The sequence below is a fragment of the Hibiscus syriacus genome, unplaced genomic scaffold (genome assembly GCF_006381635.1).
Source record: "Hibiscus syriacus cultivar Baekdansim isolate YM2019G1 unplaced genomic scaffold, ASM638163v2 tig00002793_pilon, whole genome shotgun sequence".
NCBI lineage: Eukaryota > Viridiplantae > Streptophyta > Magnoliopsida > Malvales > Malvaceae > Hibiscus > Hibiscus syriacus.
Genome location: NW_024061944.1, coordinates 766,943 through 793,268, shown reverse-complemented (window position 1 = coordinate 793,268; position 26,326 = coordinate 766,943). Strand labels below are relative to the sequence as shown.

Below are 26,326 nucleotides of genomic sequence, written 5' to 3'. Positions count from 1 at the left end.
GCTCACAAGAAAACTCTCTAGTATTGGGAGAAATAAATGATTTTTGGGATGGTTTTGAAACTAAATGAGCTAGGGTATTTATAGTTGAAACTTAAGGAATTAATCTTGTAAATACCCTAAAACCTAGGGATTAATTGTGATTATCCCATTATCATTTTTCAACAAACATCTACCAAACTTTGAAAAACTATTTTTTAAAGAAACATTTACCAAACTTTGAAAACCATTTTTTCAAAGTTGGTTACCAAACTTGAAAACCATTTTAATACTTTCAACACCTCAGTGTTAAGCATTGCAGTAGGCAAAGCTTGAAACAAACAAAATACTAGAAAATATATTTCATTAAGCGTGAGTTATACATCACCTAACCTTAGCTTCTTATAGCAGGTTCATAACAAACTTTAACAAACTACTGCTTCTAGAATAGTTTCCTAACAGCCTTGACACTTCGCACGTGGATAGCACCCTCAGCTTCCTTATGTATCTCAACATTCTCCCCGCTTCTTATTCTTCTCCTCTTCTGACCATGAACACACTTGCACTCCAATCTTTACACAAATCACTTCAAATGTTGCTTGAAAAAAAACTAATTACAACTAATTTCTAACATTCAACCTTCTTGATGAAAAAATGAACAATTAAATCGAAAGTGCTTATGCTTCCTCCCGTTCACTTGAATCGAAAGTGCCGATGCTTCCTTTCGTTCTTCTTGAATCGAAAGTGCCGATGCTTCCTTTCTTTCTTCTTATTCACCTTCATTTCTTTCCTCTTCATCCTCTTTTACAAGGTTCCTTGACGTTTTTTAGCGAATATACTAATCTAATTGCAATATCAAATTAAGAGTAAATCAAAAGAACAAGAATAGATCTAATAACTGGTAAATTTGGTAACCGCTTTGGTTCCTTCTGAGACCGCGTGTTTAGCCAATTCACTGGGCAAAACCAAAGATATTGACTGCACCACAATGATTCACAGCCTCTAGAGCAGAAGCTTGAGCAACGTTAATACTGATGCTCAGGCCATCAAATCGGTCAAAACTTTGTTGTTGAAGCTCAACATCAAGAAGACTCGACACAACGCCATCAAATGTGACAGGGTCTCGGCTAACGGTAACCACAATGACGAACGAACGGTATTCAGTTGGTAACCCACTCAAGATTGTAGGAACCTTCTCGTGCTTGAACACCAGACTCCCACACGCGGCCAATGCATCACAGATTTCCTTGACTTGCGAGATATAAGAACGCATGCTCAGCTCTCTTTTCTTAACCGCTTTCAACCGGTAATGCAGATTCGTTATGGTAGTGGTGGATTTACTCATAAAAAAATTGTATACGGCTGACCAGATCTCCGTCGCGGGCTCTGCCCCAACCAGCTGAGGAAGAAGAGATGGACTAACAGTGAACAGAAACCACGACGCTAAAGCACTATCTTGTGCAATAAAAACCTCATAATCTTCGTTTTCCACCACTCTCCCGTCATCAAGGATCACCGTCAGAGGCGGTGGCTGAACCAAGCCTTGCAACAACTTCTCCAATCGGTGATTAGGAACAACGAGAAGAATCTGATGTTTCCTCAACAAGAAGTTGAGTTCATCAAGAACGATACTAATCTTCTTGTTAGTGAACAGCTTGGAGTGAACCACCGTTTCACCACCGGAGGTCGCCGTATCCTTAGAACTAGCTCCATGAACTATGTTGTGAGTGAAAGAATAAAAAACGGAAGCACCAGGAAGTACCAGAATCGACGGCGAATGATACCATGTTAAGCATTGTAGTAGGCAAAGCTTGAAACAAACAGAATACCAGAAAATATATTTCATTAAGCGTGAGTTATACATCACCTAACCTTAGCTTCTTATAGCAGGTTCATACAAACTTTAACAAACTACTACTTCTAGAATAGTTTCCTAACAGCCTTGACACTTCGCACGTGGATAGCACCCTCAGCTTCCTTATGTATCTCAACACTCAGGATACATTGCTTCATGCCTTGTTAAGAACCTTCTCCTTCGCGGTTACACCGTCAAAGCTTCAGTTCGTGACCCCAGTATGGTCTTTTTTTCTCATACATCATTTCATGCTTTTCCTTGTTTCATGATCTTCATGTTTTTTCCGATTGAATATTTTGATAAGATTGTTTGCGTAGCAGATTCATAATCATGGAATAACGGTCCTTTTCTTTTGCATTTCTCTTGTTTGTTATTCTAAGAGTTACCTATATGTTTCCTAAACCATTTCAATTAGTAGTTATTCTTCATCGATAGGTGATCCAAGAAAAACACAACACTTACTTGCACTTGAGGGTGCCGAGGAAAGGCTGAAGTTGTTTAAAGCAGACTTAATGGAAGAAGGTTCCTATGATTATGCTGTTGAAGGCTGTGAAAGTGTTTTTCACACAGCATCTCCCTTTTACCATGATGTCACAGATCCACAGGTTGATGTTCAATCCTTATTGTATCCACTGGGTTCTATTGCCATACCGTAAAAGATGCCAATTCTGTTAAGTATTGTTTATCACAGACATTCTAATCTTCATGGTTTCAAATGTTAACAAAGTGAAGCTGATGAAGGCTGAGAAAATTATCAACCATACATGACTTCTGATTGTTTCTTCAATTCTTAATTCTAAGTGATTTATAAGTACTTTCTTGATGCTCTCATTTTTGGGGAACGGATTTCATTGTAGCAGTTGGCTTCATTATTTTTGAACATTTCTTTTCCTTTCTTTTGGGGAAAACTTTTTTAAATTTTTTGGGGCTTATGTTGCAGAGATATTAGGAGATGATTCTGAAATACACCGGGTTTTTGTTTCGATATGTATATTGGGTTATGTGATACAAGAATTTCACATGTTTGTATTCTTTGTGAGCTCTATGTATATAGTGGATTTGTATTCTCATCCGTAGTGATGAGTGATGACAAGATCGAACAACGTTAAATCTCGCTTGTTATGCGTATATTATTTCACGTTGATTTTGTTTTAATTATTTTTTATTTTCAAATTACTAACTAGTTTACCAACTTTTTTCTTGATTGGGCTTTGACCATCTCTCCTCGGTTAATAAGCTTTTAAGTTTTAATTTTTCATTCCTCTGTCTCAGACAGAATTACTCGATCCTGCTGTGAAGGGAACACTGAATGTTCTGAACTCGTGTGCTAATACCTCTTCTGTCAAACGAGTGATCTTGACATCTATAGCTGCAGTCACTTACAATGGGAAACCTCGAACTCCAGATGTCGTGGTTGACGAAAGTTGGTTTACCGATCCTGAGTACTGCAAGAGCTTAATGGTGAGTACATATACAATACATCTGATGGTATTTTGAGGTTCGAGTTGTGTTTTATATGTAACCTAAACCTGTTTTTTCTTGAATTATTATGGAAAAGGAAACTAAAAAGGAATTTGTATATGGAGATACATTTCAATGAAAGTATATTATATGTAAATTGTTCATTTTTGCGCTCTGGGTAGCTTTATGAATATCAGTAGTTAGTTGCTGAAAGACAAAGGTAAAAACGTGCGAAAGACAACATTCATTGAACTCACTTTTATTTTCTTCTTTTTTTATTAATGCTTGATGATAGGTCGAGCTTGTATCAAATGTGAATTTGAGCTAGTTGCCAAACTAGCTTATCAATGCGCTTGTTCTATCAGATTGCAGAACTGGTTCTAAATTCATAATTTCTATAGGTTTCCAGTCTCAATATAAATAATTTAACTGATAATTTATTTAGGTCTTTTGCTTCAAAGCATCATTGCAAGTTAAGTTCGAGATGGTATCTTATTTTAGCAGCTAATTAGTGACCATCATGCACTTTTAGCATATTGAAGATATTGATCACACTTTTCATAGCTTCTTTTGCTGGTTGCATGAACTGGCTAGTTGTTGGCTTGTTTATGCACTATACAATTTGTTCATGCTACAACTTAATATTTTAGTACATCAAACTGTTTCTTTTATAATAAAAGGGTATTATTTCTGAATGTCATCTTTTTAATTCAGCTCTGGTATGTAGTATCCAAAACCATAGCTGAGGATTCTGCTTGGACATTTGCAAAAGAGAAGGGCCTTGACTTAGTTGTCATAAACCCAGCAATGGTGATCGGTCCTCTTTTACAGCCAACACTTAACACGAGTGCTGCAGCAGTTTTAAGCTTAACTAAAGGTAATTTTTCCAGGCTACCATTTGCCTTCGCACGTTGAACATGCCATTTGCTTTATTTGATGATCAATATTATTTGCCCTGGTTATTGACAAAATAAATAGGATAAAAAAACACATTCTTTAATGATCTGAAGTACACGGTTAACCCTTTGCTTCCCTGGTAAATGTCAGTTGATTTAAAGGAAAAACCAATAACAAGACCCTCTAGGAATTTATTTTGTCCAAGTTATAGCTGCTGGGGTTATTAATCTCCTCTGTTGTTTCTGCAGGAGCGCAAGCATTCCCAAATGCAACATTTGGATGGGTTAATGTAAAAGATGTTGCAAATGCACACATCCAGGCATTTGAGATTCCATCAGCTAGTGGAAGATATTGTTTAGTGGAGAGAGTTGCACATTGCTCGGAGGTTGTAAATATGTTAAGAGAGCTATATCCTTCTTTACATCTTCCAGAAAGGTCAGATTCCAGCTTCTAAATTTTAAAAGTATACTACTGACTACCTCTGAGCCACATGCTTCTCTTTCCCTCTCTGTACGGAGCACTTCCCTTCATTTTCAAGCCAAAAGGTCATGATGGTTTATGCTTCTGCATCCTTTGTATCAATTGCTTCCACGTGAACAATATAGCATTAGGTTTTCCATTCTGAGCTCGTTTTTGGTAAAATCATGGCAGATGTGCAGATGACAAGCCTTATGTGCCAACATATCAGGTGTCAAAGGAAAAAGCATTGAGTTTGGGTATAGAATTCACTCCTTTGGAGGTGAGTCTCAAGGAAACAGTTGAAAGCTTGAGGGAAAAGGGATTTGTCAGTTGATTCTTAGTACCTCTCTTTCTTGACCCCCCATAACAAAATAAATGGTGAATAAGTTTTTCTTTTTTATGTTTCTGGTTTTGATGCCTTTTTCTTTTCAATTTTCTTGAGATATCGACCCTTTTGCTGTTTGGCTTCTGCTTATAATTGTTTCAGTTATTTTACCAGGAAAAAATGACGATTTAATACTGAAAAAACTACGTTTTGACTTAATCTCTCATCTTAATTTAAGCTGCTGCTCAGTTTGATCCTTTCTCTTGCTATAAATTTATGAAGAATTCCCTGCGATGGCCTTTTTGTCCAACAAGGTTGAGACAGACTTGTTCATGGATCCTGCATTCCGGTTATTAATATTGCTACAATGATAATTCAAATTGATTAAATTTTATTAATATCATTATTAATTTTTGAAAATACTTAAATTTAATCATATTTTGAAAACATTTAATTCAAATATTTTTTTTTTTGAAAGGTAAAGAATTTTATTCTAAACGAAGAGTAAAAACATTGGTAAGGGCCTCGTTAAAAACCTCCCTGGCTTAAGTGGAGGAAAAAGAGTGCCCCTAGCCAATGAATACAATCTGAAAGAAAACATCCTGAGAAATAAAACTGGAAAACCCCAAGACACTTATAACACTATGAAACAAGAAATGAAACAGAATAAAGATAAACCAACTTCAAGCTCTAGCCCTCAACACTTCTATAATCACATTTAGGCACTTTACCCCCACCCACCAGAACATCCCAATCCTATACTCAAAAAGGAACAGCGAAGCCAATCACACAACACCCTCACGCCTCCTAGAATCAACGATATCCAATCGCCTTTCAGTCAGAGAGTTACACCTTATAGGGGCGAATTTAAGAACTACATTAGCCTGGACCAAACGAGACACAATAGGGAGTAGCAAGGAAGACCGATCCGATGGGACAGAGGAGGCATTCAGCAACCAGTTAACCAACATTGCACAATCTGATTCTATTTGCAGCCTATGTGTAGGCCATAAACGGCTTTAATGCATATTCAATCGCCAAAGCTTCCGCTTGCAACGGGGAACCACTACCAATAGAGATCGAGTAAGACAATAGCAGCTCACCCAAACTGTCACGGAGAGCACCTCCAATTCCTCCAGCACTACCATCCGATCTCATAGCCCCACCCACATTAAACTTAAGGGTGCCCGCAGAGGGCAGAGACCAAGAATGGAGCAGTAGCTTCGACTTCTTCCCAAGTAATGCATTGGTTGGACGAGATAGGTCTGCAAATAAATCCTCCTTCCTAAATGGGACATCCGAGAACTTTGCAATTAACCAGCTAACCAACCGGAATTTGACAGTAAACATCATCTAACGCACATCTAGATTCTTCTCATTAAACACCAAATTGTTTCTGTGTAACCATATGGTCCAAAAACCTGCTAAAGGAATAATGCCCTAAACGATCCTGCAATTAAGACTGACAGGGAGGAGCTCTCTCCAAACCAATAGGAAAAGTTTAGGATCGGAAGGCAAGGCAGATGAAACATCCCAAAGATCGAGGAAAGCTCCCCAAACTTTCCAAGCAACAATGCAAGAGAAAAATAAATGAGTTAGCAATTCTTGACATTCCATGCACAAAGGGCAGCAATTGTCCGACGACACCACTACTCCACGTTTTACGAGTTCTGATCTGATCTGAACACGGCAATAGAGAACTCGCCAGACGAATGCCTCTACCTTATAAGGTGCAATCCCCTGTCAAGTTATCGCCCTCCGATCGAACTCCGATAGGCCCTCTGAGAACTGCAAAGACGCTACTGATTTTGCTGAGTATTGCCCGTCTTTAGACCCTAGCCATTTTAGCCGATTCAAGTCAGAGACTAAGCTCTCAAAATCATGCAGCAGACGGAAAAGAGATTCACATTGATCTCTCTCCCAGTCGAAATTGTTCCTCCTAAGCTGGATATTCCAACTCCAACCAGACCAGGATTTGGTGCCGAAATCCGACACTCTTGTTAAAAGTTTCAAAGTTTGGCAACCAACTTTGGAAAATGTTTTTTCAAAGTTTGGTAAATGTTTCTTTGAAAAATGTTTTTCAAAGTTTGGTAAAATTTTGGTAGATGTTTGTTGAAAATAGGAATGGGTAAATTCACTTTAGTCATTGCACTTTAGGGTATTTTCAAAGATTAGTCCCTAAGTTTCTACTATAAATACCCTTACCCATTTAGCTTCAAAATCATCCCAAAACATTTCTTTCTTCCTATACTAGAGAGCTTTCTTGTGAGTAGTGAGTGTTTTGTAAACACCTGTAAATTTTCTCTCTTAGTAAAAGATCTGCAGCAGCCCGGAGACGTAAGCACAATTGGCTGAACTCCGTTATCAATTTTCGGGTATTATTTTTCCGCTTTTAATTTGCATTCTCACTAATCTGGTTATAGGGAAATTACTTGTACTGGGTTTATTTTCCTAACAACTGGTATCAGAGCTTTTGGTTGTGAATTTTGTCAAATTTTCTGTGAGGTTACTATTCATTACTATTCACGTGAATAGTAAATTTCGTGAATAGTGAAATTCGGTCGGCGATACGAGTTTGTCGACGGTGGTGTTCTAATACACGGTGATTCGCAAGAATTGTCAGAAACGATCCAAACGAAGCCAGATTCGAGTGGGAGCGATGGCTGCAGACGAAGGGAAGGTGAAAATTGAAAAGTTCGACGGTGCGGACTTTGGCTTTTGGAAGATGCAGATTGAAGATTTTTTGTACTAGAAAAATCTATATCAACCTCTCTCAGGAAAGCAACCAGAGGTCATGAAGGATGAAGATTGGGCTCTTCTCGACAGACAAGCCCTCGGAGTTATCCGACTGACATTATCCCGCAATGTTGCTTTTAACATAGCAAAGGAAAAGACCACGGCGGGTCTTATGGCGGCTCTCTCCAGTATGTATGAGAAGCCATCAGCCTCAAACAAAGTTCATTTGATGAGGCGATTATTCAATTTGCGGATGGCGGAAGGGGCATCGGTGGCACAACACCTAAATGAACTCAACACAATCACAACCCAGTTGAGTTCAGTGGAAATTGATTTCGATGATGAAGTTCGAGCTTTAATTCTCTTATCATCTCTACCAGATAGTTGGAATGCTACTGTTACAGCAGTCAGCAGTTCGTCGGGAAACAGCAAATTAAAATTCGATGATGTTCGGGATCTGGTATTGAGTGAAGAAATTCGACGAAGAGAATCGGGTGAAGCATCAACCTCCTCAGCCTTGCACACGGAGTCTAGAGGGAGAACTTCAGAAAGAAATTCAAATCGTGGAAGATCAAAATCCAGAAGGGGCAAATCAAGAACAGGAAATAAAGATTTTACCTGTTATAATTGCGGCAAGAAGGGTCACTTCAAAAGAGATTGCCGAGCACCGAAGAAAAATACCGGCGCACAGGAATCTGCCAACATGACGGAGGAGACATGTGATGCCATGATTTTAAGCGTCAACAGTCCGATTGAATCATGGATCTTGGATTCAGGGGCATCTTTTCACTCCACCCCATGCCGAGAAATCATGGAGAACTATGTCAGTGGTGATTTTGGGAAGGTTCATCTAGCTGATGATGAAACCTTGAAGATCGTCGGAAAAGGAGACATCCGACTAAAGCTGCCAAACCAGACCACTTGGAAGCTGACAGGAGTGAGACATATTCCTGGCCTCAAAAGAAATCTGATTTCTGTTGGGCAGCTTGATGGAGAAGGATATAGTACAACTTTTTCAGGCTGTGAATGGAAGATTACCAAAGGAGCACTCGTCATTGCTCGTGGTAAGAAGACCGGTACTCTCTATGTAACCTCCAATTTAGAGAATATCATTGCAGTAGCAGATGCTGATGGAAAATCAAACCTATGGCACCAAAGGCTCGGCCATATGAGCGAGAAAGGAATGAAGATACTTCTGTCAAAAGGGAAGCTGCCGGATCTAAAGAATGTAGATGTCGGACTATGCGAGGATTGCATCTTTGGAAAACAAAAGAAAGTCAGTTTTACAAAGATTGGCAAGACTCCCAAGGCAGAAAGGTTAGAATTGGTTCATACTGATGTATGGGGACCATCCCCTGTTCCATCTCTTGCAGGCTCACTATATTATGTCACCTTCATCGATGATTCAACAAGGAAGGTGTGGGTTTATTTTCTGAAGAAGAAATCAGAAGTCTTTGATACCTTCAGAGAATGGAAGGCCATGGTGGAAAATGAGACTGGTTTGAAAGTCAAGCGGTTGAGGTCTGACAATGGAGGAGAGTACAGAGACAGTAGTTTCAGAGATTTCTGCGCAAACAATAGGATCAAGATGGAGACAACAGTTCCCATAACACCGCAGCAGAATGGCGTAGCAGAGCGCATGAACAGAACTCTGAATGAACGTGCCAGAAGCATGAGGATACATGCCGGATTGCCCAAATTTCTATGGGCTGAAGCTATCAACACTGCAGCTTACTTGATCAACCGTGGGCCCTCAGTTCCTTTGGATGGCGGAATACCAGAGGAAGCTTGGAGCAAGAAAGAAATAAACCTTTCATACTTAAGAGTGTTTGGTTGTATTTCTTATGTACACATAAACTCTGCTGAAAGAAGTAAACTTGATGCCAAGTCCAACAAATGCGTCTTTGTTGGTTACGGTGGTGATGAGTTCGGTTACCGGTTTTGGGACTACGAAAATCGAAAGATCATCAGAAGCAGAGACGTCATTTTCAATGAAAATGTGATGTACAAAGATAGGTCAACCGCAGAATCAAGTAATACCGAAGCTGAAACAAAGGAATTTGCTGAGTTCGAGGAGATTTCTGGAAATGATGTTCAGATCAATCCTGAAGCAGTTCAAGAAGAACCAGGCACACCAGAACTGAGACGCTCCTCCAGAATTCCTAAACCAACCCAACGATATTCTCCTTCTTTACACTACTTGTTGCTGACTGACAATGGTGAACCAGAGTGCTATGATGAAGCAATGCAAGTGGAGGATTCAGTCAAGTGGGAGTTTTCCATGAAAGATGAGATGGACTCGCTTATGTCAAATCAGACATGGGAATTAGCTGAATTACCACCAGGCAAGAAAGCGCTCCACAACAAGTGGATTTACAGGATCAAAGAAGAGCACGATGGGAGCAAACGCTACAAAGCAAGATTGGTTGTCAAAGACTTTCAGCAAAAAGAAGGTATTGACTACAATGAAATTTTCTCTCCAGTCGTAAAATTGTCTACAATCAGACTGGTGTTGAAAATTGTAGTTGCAGAGAATTTACATCTTGAGCAGTTAGATGTAAGACAGCTTTCCTTCATGGTGATTTGGAGGAAGAAATCTATATGAGGCAGCCAGAAGGCTTCATAGAGGCAGACAAGAAAAACCTGGTATGCAGGTTGAAGAAGAGCTTGTATGGTTTAAAACAAGCTCCTAGACAGTGGTACAAGAAGTTCGATAGTTTCATGAGTAGCAGTGGTTTTATCAGATGCCAAGCAGATCATTGTTGCTACATCAAGAGGTTCGACAACAGCTTCATTATTTTATTATTGTACGTTGATGACATGCTCGTTGCAGGCTCAGACATGCAAGAGATTATACACTTGAAGCAAAAATTGTCGAAGCAGTTTGCTATGAAGGATCTGGGCGCTGCAAAGCAGATTCTTGGGATGAGGATCAAGAGAGACACAAAGTCGGGGACTTTGATGTTATCACAGGCTGAGTACATCAACAAAGTATTCTCCAGGTTCAACATGCAAGATGCTAAACCAGTAAGTACACCTTTAGGTGTTCATTTCAGACTCTCCAAAGACCAATCACCAAAGACGGAGGAAGAACGTGCACACATGGTGAAGGTGTCGTATGCCTCAGCAATTGGAAGTCTGATGTATGCCATGGTTTGTACCAGACCAGATATTGCTCATGCAGTGGGAGCTGTTAGCAGGTACATGAATAATCCGGGCAAGGTACACTGGGAAGCAGTCAAATGGATCCTCAGATATCTTCGGGGTACCACAAACAAAGCATTTTGTTTCAAAGGTGGAGATATGATACTGACAGGCTATGTAGATGCTGACTTAGCCGGAAATGTCGACATCAGAAGGAGCACTACAGGGTATGTCTATACTCTAGGAGGAACTGCAGTGAGTTGGGTTTCTCAACTACAGAAGATAGTTGCTCTCTCCACAACTGAAGTAGAATATGTCGCTGTTACGGAAGCCAGCAAGGAGATGGTTTGGCTCCAAAGTTTCTTGGAAGAGTTAGGCAAGAAACAAGAAAACATATCTTGTATTGCGACAGTCAAAGTGCTATCCATCTAGCAAAGAATCCGTCTTTTCATTCCAGGACAAAGCACATACAATTGAGATATCATTTTATCCGGTCTCTTCTGGAAGATGGGATTTTGAAACTTGAAAAGATTAGTGGAGCTCAAAATCCGGCAGACATGTTGACAAAGACGGTGACTACGGACAAACTGAAGTTGTGTTCAGCTTCAGTTGGCATGCTAGAATAACAAGACCAGACATGCTGCTGCATTGATCGAGGTGTGAAGACATATTAAAATCAGTCTTCAAGTGGGAGATTGTTAAAAGTTTCAAAGTTTGGCAACCAACTTTGGAAAATGTTTTTTCAAAGTTTGGTAAATGTTTCTTTGAAAAATGTTTTTCAAAGTTTGGTAAAATTTTGGTAGATGTTTGTTGAAAATAGGAATGGGTAAATTCACTTTAGTCATTGCACTTTAGGGTATTTTCAAAGATTAGTCCCTAAGTTTCTACTATAAATACCCTTACCCATTTAGCTTCAAAATCATCCCAAAACATTTCTTTCTTCCTATACTAGAGAGCTTTCTTGTGAGTAGTGAGTGTTTTGTAAACACCTGTAAATTTTCTCTCTTAGTAAAAGATCTGCAGCAGCCCGGAGACGTAAGCACAATTGGCTGAACTCCGTTATCAATTTTCGGGTATTATTTTCCGCTTTTATTTTGCATTCTCACTAATCTGGTTATAGGGAAATTACTTGTACTGGGTTTATTTTCCTAACAACTCTCCCTTCTTTATTCAAAGCTAACGCAAACATTCTTGGGACAGCTAGCATAAGCGGTCCTTTACCAATCCAAGTATCTTGCCAAAATTTCACTCTTTTCCTATCGCCGACTTGAATTTTGAGGTTATCTCTAAATTTCGGCTCTCCATTCTCCATGTTAATGTTATTTAGAATATCCCGCCAAAGCCAAGACACTCCTCTAGCCTTCGAACTAGGGAGAATAATATCACCCGGATTAAGATTGTATTTGGCTGTTACGATTTGCTTCCAAGAGGAAGAAACATCCGTACCAAAGCGCCAACACCACTTCCCAAGCAGGCCCCTATTCTTAAGCATTAAATTGGTGATGCCGAGGCCTCCCCAGTCGATCGGCTGGCAAACATCTTTCCACCATAACCAATGAATCCCTTTTTTATCTTGCGAACCTCCCCAGAGAATTCTCGAGAAGGTACTGTTTAGTTTATTATATACCGAACTCAGCATTTTAAATAGCGATAGGAAATAGGTCGGAGTTTGGTCAGAACCGCATTAATCAAGGAAATTCTACCCCAAAATGACAGAGAATTTGACTTCCACCCTGCAAGTCTCTTTTCTACTTTATCAATCACCGGCTGCCAGAGCGCTTGAGCATTGCGTTTCGCCCTTAGTGGAAGTCCCAAATAATCAGACGACAACTTTCCATCCATGCATTCGATTCTCGATACCCAAACGTGGATTTCTTGGTGGCAAGTATTAATTCCCAAATAGCATGCATTTCTTTAAATTCAACTTGAGGCCCGATGCAAGTTCAAAAACTCGTAGAGCGTTTGGACCATGACCCACCAAAAATCCCGAGAACAGACCCACCCTCGTCGCCTTCTCAATCATCAAGTTAATGCTTCGCGGCTTCGCCTACCAGCAGCGGTGAAAGCAGACACCCCTATCTTAGACCCCTCGCCAATTGAAATTTGTTAGAAGGGGAGCCGTTTACTAGAACTGAAATAGTAGCCGACGATATACAATTATTTATCCGATTACACAATCGAGCTCCAAATCCCATTTCCATCATAATCCGGATGAGAAAATCCCAGTCCATCGAATTGTAAGCTTTCTTGAAAGCTGTTTAAAGACCACTCCCAATCTTCCACTCCACCCTGCCGAGTCAACCACTTCATTAGCAATCAGCGAACAGTCTAGAATTTTCCATCCAGGAATGAACGCAAACTGAGAACTTCCAATCAGCGAGCCCAAGACAATTCTAAGACGATTGGTCGGCACCTTACCTAACAGCTTATACATTCCTCCAACCAAACTAATTGGCCTGTAATCATCCAAAGACAACGAGTTAGGCTTCTTTGGAATTAGGGCGATGTAGGAGTGATTAAGACCATCTGCCAGAATCCCAGAGTTATAGAAACAACAGTATATCCCTCTTCAAATCCGGCCAAAACTTTTTAAATAAATTGAAGTTAAAGCCATCCAATCCCGGACTCGGTTCCCATCCGAACTCCTTAATACCTGAGAAATTTCCTGTTCAGAGAATTTAGCACTCCAACATACTGGCCTCCTCCGAATTCAACTTCTTAGACGGCATCATTATGTGTTGCACAACCAGAGTTGATCAAAATTGAACGCCTCTTGAAAGTGAGATTGAATCGCTTGTTTGAGGCTTACAAAATCATCCAGAACAGTATCGTTCACTTCCAAAGAGCTAATTAGATTGCAATTCCTTCTCATTGACGCAAGGGTATGGAAAAAATGAGTGTTCCGATCGCCCTCCGAAATTCATCTAATCCTGGACTTTTGAAGTCAGGAACTTTCCTCCTCCTGTATTAAAATGATAGAAAATGTTGCTATGGAAATTTAAAGCCAATAATATGAAAACCCATAGTCACTTTAATCAATTTTCTTTACAAATTATTTTAATTCTCAATGTTTTGTTCTTGATTAAAATATTTTTTGATTAGAAAGTGTTAGTTAATTTATATTTCGAACTTTGCCTTTTGCTTTCCTACAAGAACTCCTGAAACATATGACAGCTAAATATGTTGAATCCTGCAGCCCCATATAACAGCCAAAATATGTATATATAATACGAGTAAGATTTTCAACAAGAAATGTGTAAGACTAAGTCCGGGAAATTTAGTTATAGTTCCCGAGGGCCATCGAACGACTGTGTTTTCCTCAGGTTCCAGTGAAGGCCATCATGGATGCTGCTTAAGAAATCATTAGTAGAATCAACTTGACATGCTGTAGGCACGGGCCATGGTGCCATGCTGCACAAAAGGGCATCCCCAGGAGCCAACTGTTTTCTATCCTTGCCATCAAATGATGCCCAAGCTGGGCTTCTGCTATTAAATGGCACCACTATACGCTACGTTACATGCTCCGGCAATATCAGGGGTCGAAAGGATAATGAATGTGGACATATGGGTGTGAACAAGATACCAGGGACCTGCAAATTGTAGTATTGTACACAACCATGTGACATTAAAACTATGTAATGAAACAAGGCCTCTGAACAAAATCCTGACGATGCGTTTAGTTCACGAAATGTAAGATTATCAGTGGGAATAAAAGATTACCAGTGAATAGGAGGATTACTAGGAATGTTGTATTTTGTGTTTGGTTGGTTTAACAGGAATGTAAGATTACCGTATTTAGTTAAATGAATAAAAGATTATTGGAATTTATATTTGACCAAATTGTCCTTATTATATATTTATTTTTTTAACAAGTTGAAAAATATTTATATATTTTCTTTAAAAAAATTTAAATTCATAAAATTTATATAATTTTTTTTAAAATTGAAAATATAAAAAGATTTAATGAAAGAGTAAAATTTTATTTTAACCTCTGAACTTCATATAAAATTTTAATTATAGATTTTTTTGTAAATCTAAAATAGTTTAAGGATAAATTTGTAATTTAACCTTCGTAAATTTTTATTATTATATGACAGAATAAGGATATTTTTGAAAGGAAAAAAATTAAGGGCATTTTAGTCCAAAACGTCGAGAATCCAACAATACCTAAAGAAATGGAGGTAATGACTTCCCGGTAATATACCCAAAAAATCTACTATTAGTAATGTAAGATTCCCATGAATGACATTCCGGCCAACCAAACGGGGGAATGTGGATTCCATTCCCATGTGAATCTCACATTCCCCCAATCAAACACACCCTGAGTGTTATCAGTTATATCACCAAATGATTATTAGCATGATATTTTCAGATTTAAGGGGAATTATGATTATCAGCATGTACCTGTGGGTGGACCATTGATCCTCCAGCTGCCAATGAATATGCAGTGCTACCAGATGTTGACAAAATCAAAACGTCTCCTTGCACGCACGTGACGAAGGAATTGTCGCAATAGCATTCCAAATTTGTGAGGTACGATAATATTCCCCGGTCTATTGTAACCTCGTTCAGAACAAGATTAGGTTCTTCTGTTTCATACTCATTTTTAGCTGCATCTCTAATAACACGGCACAATAAGCGGTGCCGTAATGTTATTTATACCTACAGGTCCCCTCAGGACGGAATCAAGGGATTCTTTAAAATGTTCACTATCTAGCACAAGTCAAAGAATTTTCCTTTCATTCCAATATGAGAATTAACAAGGATTCTCAGTTAAAATAGAAACAAAAAGTTTTAAACATTTATCCTTTGTTCAAGAAATACTTCATGGAACTGGAAGGATACGAAACGGAGTCATAAATCCTAAAGACCCTAAAGAAAACAGAACGATCGGAGGAACAGGTCCTTTGAACATTGATGCTGCCTGCAAAGAACAATTAGGTGATGATTGCTAACCATGAACTCAGAAGAAATCCAAAATAAATAAGAAAACGACCAACATAACTATATCAGAAGAAATTCAAACGACACAGGATTTACTTGCAGTGATAATGTCGATTCTAATAATTACAGTCATGTTAAAGAAACTGAGTCCATATAGAACCCGACATAAATCATCTACGGATGGACTCAGAATTGATGTTCAGATTGGCAAAATTTGAATTTCATAAAAAGAACCATACATAAACTAAATAAATATCTAATAATAACTTAATAAAAATGAAACAAAATTCATTTTAGAAAACTTACTAAGTTTACTTTTACTAATGCATTTTCAAATATGGGCTCGATCAAACAGAAATAACTTACCCATAGAACAGTTCCATCACCACCAAGGGTTATGATGAGATCAACTTCCGTGTGCAGGAGCAAAATTTCCCGGTCTAAAGAGCAGCAAAATAAACTTTTAAATGAGAAATCAGAATACAAGCTAGAAGTAAAAGATAGTTACATGAAAAATAAATCAAACCAATTTACTACTCAAAAATTATAGATGTAGAAATCAAAGTAATTCTCTGTATTTTCTTATTAATTCAATATGACATATTATATCTTTATATATACAAATTATATCTCTAAATTAGAAAACTCTAAGTTAGGAAATATACTAATCTTAGGAGATATGATCCCCTAAAATAAGGGATTGTAAAAAAAATAGAATATTTACAGAATCCTTTAACTGAAAGCATGGTAACAACTCATATATTTCTATAATTCCTAAACTCCCCCTCAAGCTGGAGATATACATTGTATAATCCCAGTTTGAATAGGAATTTATTGAAAACAGGCTTTGGCAAAGCCTTAGTAAGAATGTTTGCAATCTGTCCTTTTGAAGGAATGTATGAAAGGGTGGCTGGCTTTTTGTTGACTTGATCAACAATAAAATGTTTATCAATCTCAACATGCTTTGTTCGGTCATGCTGAACAGGGTTCTTGGCAATCTGAATGGCAAATTGATTATTACACAAAACTTCAAAGTGATCCTCCTGATTAGTGCCAAGTTCTTTTAGTAGTTTAAGTAGTCAAATTCCTTCGCATATTCCCAATGCTAGTGCTCTAAATTCAGCTTCAGCACTACTTCTTGAAACGACAAATTGTTTCTTACTTCTCCAAGTTATAAGGTTACCCCAAACAAAAATGCAGTAGTCACTAGTGGATTTTCTTTCAGTGAGATCTCCGGCCCCACTAGAGTCTGTAAAAATCTTAAAAGTTTTGTCTTGTGTCTTCTTAAACATTAAGCCATGTTCTGGAGTTTTCTTCAAGTACTTGATAATTCTATTTGTTGCTGCCATATGCTCTTCAGTAGGATTAGTCATATGTTAACTTATCACATTTACGGGAAAGGTTATATCTGACCTTGTCAAGGATAACTAAATTAGTTTCCCAACTAATCTTTGAAATCTCTCTGTCTATTAAGGACCCATCTTCTTTGTTGAATATCAAGTTTACCTCCATTTGTGTATCAGTCAGCTTACAACCAAGAAAACCAGTTTCTTTGAGTAAATCAAGTACATACTTTCTTTGGTTGATCACAAGTCCTTATTTTGATCTTGCCACCTCTATTCCTAGGAAATACCTTAGATTTCCCAAGTCCTTGGTTTTGAATTCCCTATTTAACAACTTCCTCAAATTGCTAATCTCTTCCTCATCATATCTAGTAAGAATTATGTCATCCACGTACACAATTAGGATAACTTTCTTATTTGTAAAAGTTACCTTGATGAAAAGAGTATGATCGGCGAGGGACTTCTTGTAACCGTTTTTAAGAATAACTTTAGTGAATCTCTCAAACCAAGCTATGGGTGATTGTTTTAACTCGTATAGAGACTTGTTGATCTTGCAAACCTTGTTGCTACCTTCAACAAACTTTAAGCCAAGTGGCAATTTCATATAGACTTCTTCCTCTGGCTTGCCATTAAGAAATGTGTTTTTTACATCAAGTTGGTGTAATTGCCAATCGCAATTTACAACCAAAATTAGGAGTACTCGAATAGTGTTAAGCTTTTCCACAGGTGGAAAAGTTTCTGTGAAATCTATCCCATATGTTTGCGTAAAGCCTCTGGGTATAGCTTTGTATCGTTGGATACTACCATTGGAGTTATACTTTACAACAAAGATACACTTACAGCTAATAATTTTTTTTCCTTGAGGAAGGTTTGTAATGGTCCAAGTAGCATTTTTCTCTAGTGCACAAATTTCCTCTTCAACAACCCTTCTCCAGTTTGGATCCTTTATAGCTTCAGCTATGCTTGTGGGAACCTGTTCTTTATCCAAGGTTGCTGTAAATGCTTGAAAATCAGGCATCAATGAATTATAACCAGCAAATTTTCCAATAGGATGCTTGGTGCACTGTCTAACCCCTTTTCTAATAGCAATAGGGAAGTCATCTAAAGTAGGAGAAGTGGACTTACTAATTTCTCCTTCCATTTCGGTAGCTGAACCCAAATCCAACTCTCGACAAGAATCAGATTGCAAAACAGCCTCAGGGATATGTTTTCTTTTCCTTGTGTAGACACGAAGCAGTTTGGGTGGTGTTGTTTTTGGAAGACTTTCAATGGGAGTAGGTGTATTTTCAGGAAGGTGTTTAAAGTAGGTGTGGGTGAATTAGTAATAGGTATTACAGGAGAATCACTGGGAGTAGTCACGGGTGACAAATCTGTAGGTAAAGGAAAAAATGGTGGCAATTCTGAAGGTTGAGAATGAAGATTAGGAGGAGATACCTGACGTGGCTAAAAATCCCTCCATGTCTCCCTCTGAATTTTAGCCTGAGTGAAATAGGGATACTGCTCATAAAATGTTACATTCATAGTGGTAAAAATCGTTTAGGAGGATGATAGCATTTATAACCCTTTTTAAGTGAAAAATACCCAACCAATACACATTTTAAAGACTTAGGATCTAACTTGGACTTATTATGAGCAATGTTTTGGATTAAAATAATACAACCAAAGATTTAAAATGGGGGAGATAGGTTTAAAATGGGGAAAATGTTGCAAAAATATAGATTGAGGTGTTTGAAATTGTAAAACATTACTAGGCATTCGGTTGATTAAATATGTGGCAGTTAATAAGGCTTATCCCACAAATATTTGGGAACATTAGTGGTAAATAGAAGAGAACGAGTAACTTCAAGGAGGTGCTTATTTTTTCTTTCGGTAATGCCGTTTTGCTGAGGGGTTCCAACACAAGAACTAAGGTGAACTATGCCCTTTTCCCTTAAAAAATACCTAAAGACCTAGCAAAAAATTCGTGCCATTATCAGATTTAAAGAGCTGAATTTTAGACCCAAATTGAGTGAGAACCATGTTATAAAATTAGGCAAAAAACCAGCAGTTTAAGATTTATCTTTCAGCAAATAAGTCCAAGTTATCCTACTGTGATCATCAATGAAAGTGATAAACCACTTACAATTATTAGCATTCTTCACCCGAGAAGGACCCCAAATATCACTGTGGATCAAAGCAAAAGGTTGAGATGACTTGTATGTAGAAGAAAAATAAGATGATTTAGTATGTTTGGTAAGAGAGCAAACTTTGCAAGAAAAAGAATTTGGCCTTTTATTAATGAATAAAGCAGGAAACAATTTTGCAAGGTATTGGAAACTAGGATGGCCTAAACAAAAGTGTCATAGCATAACAATATCAACTTTTCCTAAAGCGGTGAAAGATTTGGAGATCTCGGTTTTAGGAGAGAAAGGGAGGATGTAGAGATCATTCTGCAAACTGGCCTTACCAATCATCTTCTTCGAGTTCAGTGCCTACAAAGTACAATCAATATCATTAAAAATTACAGAGCAGTGCAAGTCTTGGAAAGTTTACTTACAGAAACGAGATTGCAAGCCAGATTTGGTACAAAGAGAACATTTTGAAGTGCAATATGTTCATTGAGAACAACAGTATCATGTCCTTCTATTTTGCACAAGGAACCATCAACTGTTTTGACAGCTTTACCAAAGGTTGGGAAAAAATTGTAAAACAAAGCCTTGTTACCAGTCATATGATCCGTAGCACCAGAATCGATGATTCAATTAGGAGTCAACTGGGAGGAGAAAAAAGTTGTAGCATAAGGGTTACCTTATGGTTCTTTCATGACCATATTACCCTCACAAGGCCCCTGAAACTTTCCAAACAGTTTTTGAAGTTTAGCAATATGTTATTTGGAAAAGCTAGTGACAAATGTTGCAGCGACTAGACTTGATTTATTATCGCAAGAGTTCTTGTACTTCCTGTCCTAAGGCTTACCATGAAGATTCCAACACTTCTCCTTGGAGTGACCAATCTTTTTGCAATGATCACACCATGGTCTCCCTCGTTTGGAAGTGGGAGATGATTGATGGGTGAGTAAGGCAGATCCTTCAGGAAGGGAATATGGTTCATTAGGCAACATCACACACCTTCGACTTTCTTCCTTCTTGACAATAGAGAAAACCTCTCGAAGGGAGGGAAGAGGAGAAATATCCAGGACCCTACCGCGAACCTCGTCCAGGTCCTTGTTTAAGCCTTGGAGAAATTGAAAAAGCCTTCATTGAGTGACAATTTGCTAGTAAATAGTAGCATCTCTTGGATCTGCCCAATCATGTTGTGCATACAAATCTAATTGCTGCCAAAGGCCGATAAGGGTATTGTAGTAGAGAGTGATGGGCATGGTTCCCTGCTTAAGGGTGGCTGCCTGATCTTCAATATGATATAATTCAATAATGTTGTCAGTGCTAGAGTAGGTTTCGCGGACTGCATTCCAGATTTCAGCGACTGTAGTGTACAGAAGAAAGTTTCTGCTTATACTCGGGGTCATGGAATTAAGGAGCCAAGTCATAACCTGACCATTATCACGCATCCACTTAGCAAAAACAGTGTCAGTCGCAACAGGCTTCTTGATTTCACCAGTAACGTAGCCCAATCTTTCTCTTCCTAAGAGAAAAATCTTAATTGATTGGGACCATTCAAGAAAGTTATTGACATTCAATCGATGGCAGGTGATAGTCAGACTAGATGAATCTGATTGAGCATCAGAACCAGAAAGATTTTCTGGATTTGAAGTGATCTTCGGAGTAGGAGAAGAATTCGCGGGCATGGTCTAGGTTGGAAAGAAACCGTAACCTAATCTGATACCATGTAGAAATCAGAATAATTATCTGTATTTTCTTATTAATTCACTAGGACATATTGCATCTTTATATATACAAAATATATCTCTAAATTAGGAAACTCTAAGTTAGAAAATATATTAATCCTAGGAGATATGATCCCTTAAAATAAGGGATTGTAAAAAAACAAAATATTTACAGAATCCCTTAACTGAAGGGATGGTAACATGTCATATATTTCTATAATTCCTACAATAGAACCATTGCCTACAAATACCAACAAACACTAAATTAAATAAATAAGTCTTGCTTACTTTTCAAAAAGTATTTAACCACCAGTTTAATTAAATATTTCGGAAATTAGTTCGATTACAAACTTACCTAGCATGAGATTATCAGTGGATGTGATAAAAATTATTGTACAGGACTATAATTCGGATAAATTCTGCTGTATAGGGATTGATAAAATTCAGTTCAAAAGGTGTTTGGACCAAATTCGATCTGATTTCCTTCAAAACACGGAAGTCAAATTGGACAGGCTCTTAGTTCCACAAACAAAAACTTTTCTAGTTATGTTTGAAATTTCTGTCCCTTATCCCATATTTAATCTCAAATTTTATGTGTTCTTAAATTTCATCTTCTTATCTATACTTGAGGTTTGCAAACACAAAGTAGCGAGACAGAGTATTGAAGCGAAAGCAATAAATGGAAACCACCTAGAAACAGAGAATTCAACATCAACACTTAAAAGCTTCATACAGACAGCATCAAGGAAACAATAAGCCAAGATATTTGATTCATGACGAATTAAGTATCAGTGTATGCATACTACTTTCAAAAGCGGAATTTGACAGTGAGGAAAAATGACTAACTACATACCATCTTCCCATGTTTGTACATAGTTGAAGTCGGATGACTCAGTCAGAAGTTCAGATCTCACACGTGGTTCAACATAAATGTTTAACTTTTTCTTCTCTTTCAACCATCTGGATGAAAGGCTTAGAAAGAGATGGGTAAAGGGATATGCAATAGAAGATTAATGACATGCAAGACTATAAAGATGATAGACACCATACATTCAAAGCAGTTAATGCAAGGCTTGAGAACTAAAAATGACCAAAAAGTTAAAGGGTCCTCGGAATATAATTAATAACTACAATACCCTCATATTGGAAACTTTATCTTAAACATCAGCCAATGTAAACACCATATTAAAGCCGATCAGGGTGATCAAAGGGCAGCGCTGTCAAGCAGAGGTACCCATACAACCAGGGGCGTTACGGGGGCCTTTGCCTCACGTTGCCTTTTCGAAATCTTAATATACTACCTTTCGTCGAACTGAAACTGGTGAAAATATATCCTTCCACCCCCCATATTCCCCACCCAAAGAAAGTTATAATTTGGTCCTTACAAGAGTGTCTTCCTATTGGATAATGAAAAAAGGACAAAAGTTTAGCACATTTGATACTTTATTAACACTTTTAGTATTAGACTTAATTAAGAACTAATTTTAATGGCTAATCGTATATACTAAGAAAATACTGCTCAAAGAATTTTAATGGCTAACGTGTATACAACTGTGATACTAAGAAAATACTGTTGCAATAAATTCGATTATGACTTGTGTATGAAATTTCTTTTTGATTATTCTTCATCATCTTTTAGTTTCCTTTCATAAAATATTCAGAAGTCACTTATATAGAGTTACAGACAAAAAAGCAGGATGTAGAAAATGATTAAATGCCCAACTGAGTTCTTTTTTTTTTCTTTTGAGGGGAGGGGAATTAAATTTAAAGCAAGTGAAGCACATTAAAATATGCTTTTGAATGTCTTGAAGAGTTTTGCAGAGATCAGTTAAGGCAAAAGAACCTGAAGCAATTTGCATGAAACTTACATTCGGAATAACACCATGTAAAAGTAATTAACATTCTCAACATCCGCACCTGACCATTTGTGCACAAAGAATCCGAACAGAAACTGAATTCGGTTTTGTCAAAATAAGCACGGTCTGTGGGTCAGATTCCCACTTCAGAGAAATCTGGAAAGAAATAGCGGTATCTTAGATGATAGATAGAAGGCACACAATAAACAAACAGTGTCCAAGCTATATTTTAAGGGAAGATACTAAGAAAATTGCAGCAAACAAGGCTCTCTAATACAATAGAGGAAGTAATACCTGTTTACTGCTGCGTTCTGCAGTCGTAATATTCCCTTTTTCAAAAGAGACGACATCATGTTTGTGCTGATCACCATTCTCACCCTTGCAGCACCAGGAAAGTTTAAATGATGCCTATTGCACAAAACATAGTTCTGAATTATGTGAGCTGAAGGATATATTTAGCTGCAACCCAGTGGGTTTCACCAGGGTTTCCTTGATACCGACTTGTCATGCTCAAAGCATATGATACATCAAATCATATGCAATCTTACTCATTCGTTCCCTCTCTTGTGGGGTTGAAGGACACATTTCATTCGAAAGAGAAACACCATGTCTCATAGGCAAGAATCATTTCTTGGATTCTTCCATACTACACCTTTGCAACACTTTGTCTATATATGTACTTTGACTCAAACCTAGAAGTCGTCTAGATCTATCTCTATAGATCTTAACTCCTAAGATGTATGCTATTTCACCCAAATCTTTCATAGAAAAGCAACTACTTAACCAAGTTTTAACAGACTGTAAAGTAGGTATATCATTTCCTATGATGAGTATGTCATTTACATACAAGATTAGGAAAGAAATAATGCTCCCACTATTCTTCTTATAAACACAAGGTTCATCTTCATTTCTGATTAAAACAAATTCTTTGTTTGCATCATTAAAATGAAGATTCCAACTTCGAGAAGCTTGCTTTAGTTCATAAATAGGCCTTTGTAGCTTGCAAACCTTTCTAACATTTCCTGGAGCGAAAAAACCTTGTGGTTGTGTCATATACACATCCTCTTCGAGTTTTCCATTAAGGAAAGTGGTTTTGACGTCTATTTTCCATATTTAATAATCATGGAATGCAACTATTGCTATCAAAATCTGGATGGATTTAAACATATCTACAGGAAAAAAAAATTTCATAGTCTACACCATGAACTTTTCGAAAACCTTTAGCAACTAATAGTCCCTTGTATGTTTGTACATTATCATCCATGTTAGCTTTCTTCTTTAAAACCCATTTACATCCTATAGGTTTGAGCCCTTGAGGTGGTTCAACCAAAGTCCTTACTTGGTTTACTGACATGGAATCTATCTTATATCTCATGGCCTCAAGCCATTTCTCAGAGTCTGGTTCTGACACTGCTTCTTGATAAGTTCTAGGCTCATCTTGATCCGTAAGAATAATGTCTTCATGTGTGGTAATGAGAAATCCATATCTCTCAGGTACATGGTGTTCTTTTGTAGATCTTCGCAATGGTTTTGTTCATAAATATGTTGAATGTTCCTCAACAACTTGTGAAACATGCTCAACCTCAGGTTCATCGATTTTTTGTTCTTGAACTTCTCCAATTTCAACATTTCTACCCTTCCCTTTCTTTGAGAGAAATTCTCTTTCGAGAAAGACTTCCGTTCGAGCAACAAACACTTTGTTCTCGTTAGGGTTAAAGAAATAATATCCTTAGTTCTTTAGGATATCCAACAAATATACACTTACCCAAATCTTCATAAAAGACATACTAGGATGCTTCCTAGTTCATATCTCATATGGTGTCTTTTGAATCGATTTATATGGAACATAATTTAATGTGAAAGGGACTGTTTCAAGTGCATATCCCCAAAAAGAATTCAAATGACTCATTATTGATTGAACCATGTCTAGCAATGTTCAATTCATCCTCTCGGAAACTTCATTCCGATGTGGTGTACCAAGTGGCGTAAGTTGTGAGACAATCTCACATTCTTTTAGGAGCTCGTCAAACTCTAGGCTCGAGTATTCTCCACCTTGATTAGATTGAAGTGCCTTAATACTCTTGCCTAATTGATTCTGAACTTCATTTTTAAACTCTTTGAACTTTTCAAGTGCATACTCTTTGAACTTCATATATATATATATATGAATTAGTTGAATTTAGGTTCCCTTATTTGAACTGGTATTACAATTATTTGGTTATTTTAACACTCTCCATACTTGTGGCTTAACATGAAATTATTCAAGCATGTTTGACACTTTATGGAGTGAGACCAACAATTTCCAGAAATGATAAATTGAGGTGCTTCCATCTTGAATCTTGATGCTTATTTCTAGCGAGATATAAGACTTGTTCAATTTTTTTCTTCTTCACCATCTTGTTTGTTTATAGATCCAGAAATCATATGCACTGCAAATAATTTTATATGATCGTTAGACCAACGATTTCTGTTGTTGATTGTTATGATGTTGATGGGATGCACTAAGCAAAAACAAAAATTTTCTCTTTCTTTTGTACATTTTGGTGGAAATAACAATCGAGATATTTCAATTAAAAAATAATAGACAAAATAGATAATATATTATAAAAAAAATCAGGTTTAGGCCTTCATATTAGGGCCTACTGATAATATATAATTTAGATTCCTTTTATTTGAACAGGTATTACTACTATTTGGTGCCTTTAACACCCCCATACTTTTGATTGTTGTATATTTCCATTGGCTTAGCATGAAACTATTCAAGTATGCTTGACATTTTGTGTAATGAGACCAATAATTTTCAAAAATGATAAACTTAAGTGCTTCAATCATGAACCTTGATGCTGATTTCTGGTGAGACATAAGAGTTATTCAAATTTTTTCTTCTTCACCTACTTGTTTGTATATAGTTCCAGAAATCATATGCACTGCAGATAATTTGATTTGACCTTTTGACCAACAGTTTCTCTCATTGACCGTTACGATCTTCATGGGATGCACTGAGCGAAAAATGAAAATTTCTCTTTCTTTTGTACATTTTGGTAAAAATAACAATCGAGATATTTTAATTAAAAAATTAACAAATAAACCAGATAATATATTATAAAAATCGGGTTTGGGCCTTCATTCTCCCAATCTGACTTGAAATCCGATTTTGTTTTACAAAGCAATTTTACTTCAATTATTTTACCATGTTTAATAAAAAACCTGTAAAAAGACTATATGAAAAATTACACACTGCTTCAGGATCTAACCTTTTGTGGTTTTTTGGGGTCTAAAAATATGGTAATGCAAACAATGGTGGCCAGCGGGGATAGTAGGTTAAGAACGACAAAGTTTTTGGGGTTGATGCTCTTAGGAATTAGAACCCTTCTTTTGCCTGGATTTCTCTTTGCTGATGTTATGTCGAAGCTTCTTCCACCCTCAAATTACCCTCTAATGGCATACATCCGAAATTACAGGTGATTTTTGTGTTCTATTCTTCTTTTTCTTTATCTTGGGGCCTCC

The 26,326-nt window shown here is 37.4% G+C and overlaps 1 protein-coding gene and 1 pseudogene across 1 annotated transcript; one reads left to right on the top strand and one right to left on the bottom strand.

The window, feature by feature from the left end:
• The first annotated feature begins 1,761 nt into the window (after positions 1-1,761).
• On the top strand, positions 1,762-4,991 carry LOC120149423 (phenylacetaldehyde reductase-like). Its single transcript, XM_039162213.1, has 7 exons — positions 1,762-1,780; positions 1,975-2,049; positions 2,267-2,436; positions 3,104-3,292; positions 4,007-4,169; positions 4,438-4,624; positions 4,841-4,991. Exons 1-7 carry the CDS (start codon positions 1,762-1,764, stop codon positions 4,980-4,982), a joined length of 945 nt encoding a protein of 314 aa, XP_039018144.1. The 3' UTR covers positions 4,983-4,991.
• Positions 4,992-13,975: 8,984 nt separating this feature from the next.
• LOC120149411 lies at positions 13,976-23,404 on the bottom strand (annotated as a pseudogene).
• Positions 23,405-26,326: the final 2,922 nt, after the last annotated feature.